The 6,000-nt window shown below is 45.8% G+C and overlaps 1 protein-coding gene across 1 annotated transcript in view; it reads left to right on the top strand.

Moving 5' to 3' along the window:
- Positions 1–232: 232 nt before the first annotated feature.
- PLCD3 (phospholipase C delta 3) overlaps positions 233–6,000 on the top strand; it is a 99,453-nt gene continuing 93,685 nt past the window's right edge. Inside the window, exon 1 of the mRNA XM_040331618.1 lies at positions 233–648. Within this exon, the coding sequence (XP_040187552.1) occupies positions 522–648 (127 nt within the window). The 5' untranslated portion in view covers positions 233–521. The remainder of the gene's footprint in view (positions 649–6,000) is intronic.

Below are 6,000 nucleotides of genomic sequence, written 5' to 3'. Positions count from 1 at the left end.
AGGAGGACCCTGCCCATGAGAGCTTACAATCTAAAGGATTTATGAAAAATCAAGGCAATTGTTTATAATACACAGTGCTTTAGCATAGGAAACGTCATTCGGTTAGGGTTGACGTAGTCACCCTATAATCTTATGCGCATGTTTGCGGTGGATCTTGAGACGTTGTAGATGGATCCCCAGCCTGCTGAGATTGTACGCATAGAGAGTGACTGTGATGGTGAAATGCGACTCCAGGGGAGTAAGCCTGAGCCAGCCAAAGACTGGAAATCAGTGCTGAGGAGGAGCAAGGGAAGGAGGCAGGACTGAGGCTGATCACACACAAAGGCTCCAGAGACAGACAGGGAGAAACCCAGAGGTAGACGCTGGGATATGTACACACTCAAGTTAGTGAGAGAGCTGAATGTCATAGGAGGGACAGCAGAGTGCTAGGGACCTAAGTGGAAGGAAGACGGAGAGAATTCTTGGTGGCACAGAGGGGCAGGAGGTGGGCAACCAAGGAGGGCACAGCGAAAAGGCATGAAATGCCCGGCTTCTGGAGCACGATATGCGGGGGGAAGAAGAAGAAGTATCAGGAGGAACCTGAAGTGGTGGCTGAACAGGTTCAATGCACCAAGAGCCACGAGCCTCTCACAACCTTCAAGAAAATGGGTAAGTCTTGTGCAGGGACAGGGTGGGCTTCTTAACTGGTAGTATTCCTAACCTGTGGGCTTTCTAACCGGTAGTATTCCTAACCTGTGGGCTTCCTAACCGGTAGTATTCCTAACCTGTGGGCTTCCTAAGCAGTGGGTTTCCTAACCGATGGACTTCCTAACCGGTGGGCTATCTAACCCGTGGGCTTCCTAACCTATGGGCTTCCTAACCTGTGGGCTTCCTAACCTGTGGGCTTCCTAACCGGTGGGCTTCCTAACCGATGGACTTCCTAACCGGTGGGCAACCTGTGGGCTTCCTAACCTGTGGGCTTCCTAACCTGTGGGCTTCCTAACCCATGGGCTTCCTAACCCGTGGGCTTCCTAACCGATGGACTTCTTAACCGGTGGGCAACCTGTGGGCTTCCTAACCTGTGGGCTTCCTAACCTGTGGGCTTCCTAACCTGTGGGCTTCCTAACCGGTGGGCTTCCTAACCTGTGGGCTTCCTAACCTGTGGACTTCCTAACCTGTGGGCTTCCTTACCTGTGGGCTTCCTAACCGGTGGGCAACCTGTGGGCTTCCTAACCTGTGGGCTTCCTAAACGGTGGGCTTCCTAACCTGTGGGCTTCCTAAACTGTAGGATACCTAACCCGTGGGCTTCCTTACCTGTGGGCTTCCTAAATGGTGGGCAACCTGTGGGCTTCCTAACCTGTGGGCTTCCTAAACGGTGGGCTTCCTAACCTGTAGGATACCTAACCGGTGGGCTTCCTAACCTGTGGGCTTCCTTAACTGTGGGCTTCCTAACCGGTGGGCAACCTGTGGGCTTCCTAACCTGTGGACTTCCTAACCTGTGGACTTCCTAACCGGTGGGCTTCCTAACCGATGGACTTCCTAACCAGTGGGCAACTTGTGGGCTTCCTAAACGGTGGGCTTCCTAAACGGTGGGCTTCCTAACCGGTGGGCTTCCTAACCTGTAAGATACCTAACCCGTGGGCTTCCTAACCCGTGGGCTTCCTAACCGATGGACTTCCTAACCGGTGGGCAACCTGTAGGCTTCCTAACCTGTGGACTTCCTAACCCGTGGGCTTCGTAACCCGTGGGCTTCCTAACCGATGGACTTCCTAACCGATGGGCAACCTGTGGGCTTCCTAACCCGTAGGCTTCCTAACCTGTGGTCTTCCTAACCCGTGGGCTTCCTAACCGGTGGGCTTTTGATATATTTGTCGTCTGGTTGTCAGAGCTGGTAGAGGTTGCCAAGGGGAAAGGCTTAGCAAGCAGTCTTACCTAAAAATGCCTTCTTGGAAGACAAAAATCTTAATGATAGGTATACGCAGTTGTTAGCTGTCCCCAATGTATAGGGACATTGTATAGGGACATTATATAGGGACATTATATAGGGACATTATATAGGGACAGTATATAGGGACAGTATATAGGAACATTGTATAGGGACATTGTATAGGGACAGTATATAGGGACATTGTATAGGAACATTGTATAGGGACATTGTATAGGGACATTGTATAGGGACATTGTATAGGGACATTGTATATGGACAGTATAAAGGGACATTATATAGGGACATTGTATAGGGACATTGTATAGGGACATTGTATAGGAACATTGTATAGGGACATTGTATAGGGACATTCTCAGATGAAATCCATATTTATAGAATATTTTGTCCACTTCTGTTTATAGCATGCTGCCAATTTAAAGTTGTTACTTAGGAAAGGAATATTATATTATGATTAAATTATATCATTTTAAATCCAGTATAGTATGCAGGTGTTGGCGGGATTATGGTACACCTATCACCAGGGCCTGGGCAAGAGGTAGGTAGGCAATAACGGTGGTGTGTACGCGGCATTAGACACATATTAGAATATAACGTCACAAATTCTCATTTGGCTTCATCTTGTTTGCCATTCAATATTATATTTGTGCATAGACCTTTGCATCCCCATACTCTCAACCATTAAAATAAATAGCAAAGATCAAAAAAGAGAAAATAGAAAGAAGAGATAAAAAAAAAAAGAAGCCCTAAGGGCTTCCTTCACGGTTTCTTATATTCATATGTAGTGAGAAGCTAGGTCACAGGTACAGTCTCAAGATATCTGAGGTCTGAAGTCTTTCCAAGCCCCCCATTTAGCTATGAATTATGGGTATTTCCTCTGTAGGCTAGCTATCAATTCCTCCATATGCATAATATCATTTAGTTCAGACACTCATTCATTTATACCGGGAATGACACTAGAATTCCAATGTCTGTGTATAATAGCCCTGGCTGCGGCAAAGATAAAGCGTTTCAACTGCGACTTGCCCTCTTCCTCAGGTTGGCTCTGAAGAAGAAGGCAAGTCTCTCGAAACATGTTATGTGTTGTAGGGAAATACAGGAACTTTAGCTGTCTGTGCCTGGATTTGTTCTGATGAGCTTGTACATGGGTTGGTTTGTGAGTCTATATACATTTCTTGATTTTATCAATAAGGATAATGCACTAGGCTGGTGCGCCCTCTGTTTGTTTATGATTGTAGACAAAGTGTCGTAAATTGGGACTTAGCCCCCTATGAATGCAGTCATTCTAGTTATAAAGATTAAAGTTAGTCGTCTGCCTCCTTCATGCACTGTTTCCCCAATCTCACCGCTCTAAAAAAAAAAAAAAAACAGCCATCAGTGGCAGGCTTCATTTTCTGTCTTCTCTGCCGGTGTTCTATCGAATAATGCCTGCCGTCGAAAAGTGACAACTACGGTCTCCCTCCGCTGTTTGCCAAGCTTTCAATTGTGGCCCAACATGTTATCTCCCGTCGAAAAATGCCTCCTACCATGTGCGCATGGTGACGTAACGCCAGCTGATTGGGAAATCAGCTGGAGTGCCCTTCCGTACTGCGCATGCGTGCGCACTTTTCGGCGCAGGGCACTATTCGATAGAACACCGGCCCATCGATGACATTTGCGGCAAAACATATTACAATGATCTGTTGAAAAAAAGACTCCCGCCCCCCCCCCCCCCCCCCTACTCATGAGATCTCAGGAGGAACGTTTTTTTACCAATAGATGAATGTAATCTGAGATGACACATGCACCAGATTAGGTGCATGATATCACGCCGCCTCAGTTGATGCATGTGCTATACCACATTACACGCATCTGTTAAATAATAAGAAAATCCTTTTAACAACAAGATCTAGGGGGGAAGAAACAAGATCTAATTGGAAGGCACTGGTGATGTGGCCTACCCAGGTGAGGCCAGGGCTACATCACCAGTGCCCCAGGAAAACCAGGAAGTACTAAATACACACATAAGAAAACAAATAAATAATTGTTTGTGTATTTGACTCAAGGATGATTAAAGATCAGCACACAGAGATGCATGCACCTAAGATTTTTAGGTTTGGGGGGGGGGGGAGGTCCACTTTAAGGTACCCAAAGATATTGGATGGCAGTCTCCCAATCTGCGTGGAAATACGGCATTAACCCAATTAATGCCATTAGCAAAAGCGGCACTCCCAGTGCGCTTGCGCCGTTCGCGCTATAGCAGGGGTAACTTTCCGCCGGAAAAAGCCGAACGCAAACAACATAAAAAAAAAACGCCGGGCGGTCGTTCGTCAGGCGCATAGATACGACGGCCGGACTCAGAGATACGCCGTCGTATCTTCTTTCTGAATCCAGCCCAGTGAAGAAGAAGCTACAGAGCAGCAGATAAGAAGAAGTAAGAGGAGCAGATGGCTCTGGATCATTGACTGTAGTAACAAGGAAGGTTCAATCTGGGACAGCAGCTGTGCGTTTACACCAGAAGTTATACTAGTAAATAAAGCCTCCAAAACAATACACAATAGCCACCATCTTGTGAGGTTTTACTTATGTGCTCATATGTGTCACCGAGACAGTTGTCCCATTAAGCAGCTACATGCATAAGCCATTGTTCAGGGGATTGATCAAATTCACTGAGACAATAATTGATTTATACATCATCACATTACCCCCCCCCCCACAATTATGACAGACAAAAACCATCTGCTCTTACGTGACCACTGCAACCAGTGCTGGGACAAGATCCTGGGTAGGGATGAGCCGAACACCCCCCCCCCGTTCGGTTCGCACCAGAACCTTCGAACGGACCGAACGTTCGCACGAACATTTAGAACCCCATTGACGTCTATGGGACTCGAACGTTAGAATTCAAAAGTGCTCATTTTAAAGCCTAATATGCAAGTTATTGTCGTAAAACGTCTTTGAGAACCCGGGTCTTGCCCCAGGGAACATGTATCAATGGAAAAAAAGTTTTAAAAACGGTCGTTTTTTTCAGGGCTCCTGAAAAAAACGATAGTTTTTAAAACTTTTTTCCATTGATACATGTTCCCTGGGGCAAGACCCGGTTTCTTAAAGACGTTTTCACAGGCATACTATAGACACCCAGCAGGTACAATATTTAAAGGATTTTTTTTTTTTTTCTTTTTTTATTTAAGCATCACTAAAATCACTTCTCGGAGCAGTGATTTTAATAATGCTTAAATAAAAAACAAAAAAAAAAATTCCTTTAAATATTGTACCTGCTGTGTGTCTATAGTATGCCTGTGAAGTGGCACGTGTTTAGAACTGTCCCTGCACAAAATGAGATTACTATAAGAGAAAAGTCATTTAAAACTGCTTGCGGCTTTAATATAATGTCTGGTCCCTGCAATATGGATGAAAATCATTGCGAAAAATAGCACAGACACAGACAGTACACACACCACGTAGCTTTAGGTGCAAACTACAGAGCACACGGCCAGTTCACAACAAGTAGCTTTAGGTGCAAATTATAGAGCACACGGCCAGTACACACCAAGTAGCTTTAGGTGCAAACTACAAAGGACACAGGCAATAAACCACGTAAGAATACTGCAGCTAGCACACTCACCTGCCTGCCAGTAAATTAGGAAGAACTGAACTAGCTAAACTATACAGTGTATAAATATATGTACAACACCTGGGATGTATATATATCCTCTACACACTGTAACATTAACTGACTAGCCTGCCTGCTCTATCTACCTGCAAAAAATGACACTCTCTCTGTCCTCTCTTAACCACCGCAACACACTACACAAGGCCGACCTGCAGGCGGCCTTTTATAGTGTTGGGCGTGTACTAAACCCCCTGAGCCATAATTGGCCAAAGCCACCCTGGCCTTGGCCAATTATGGCTCTCCGTTTTTTACAAGCTGTGATTGGCCAAGCATGCGGGTCATAGTGCATGCTTGGCGAATCATCAGCCAGCGATGCCGCAGTGAATTATGGTCTGTGAAACGTAACTCAAATTTGGCGCGAACGACCCAAAACGTTAGTAATTCGACGAACGATCGAACATACGATGTTCGAGTTGAACATGAG

The sequence above is a fragment of the Rana temporaria genome, chromosome 12 (genome assembly GCF_905171775.1).
Source record: "Rana temporaria chromosome 12, aRanTem1.1, whole genome shotgun sequence".
Classification (NCBI taxonomy): domain Eukaryota; kingdom Metazoa; phylum Chordata; class Amphibia; order Anura; family Ranidae; genus Rana; species Rana temporaria.
This window is presented reverse-complemented; position numbering and strand designations above follow the sequence as displayed.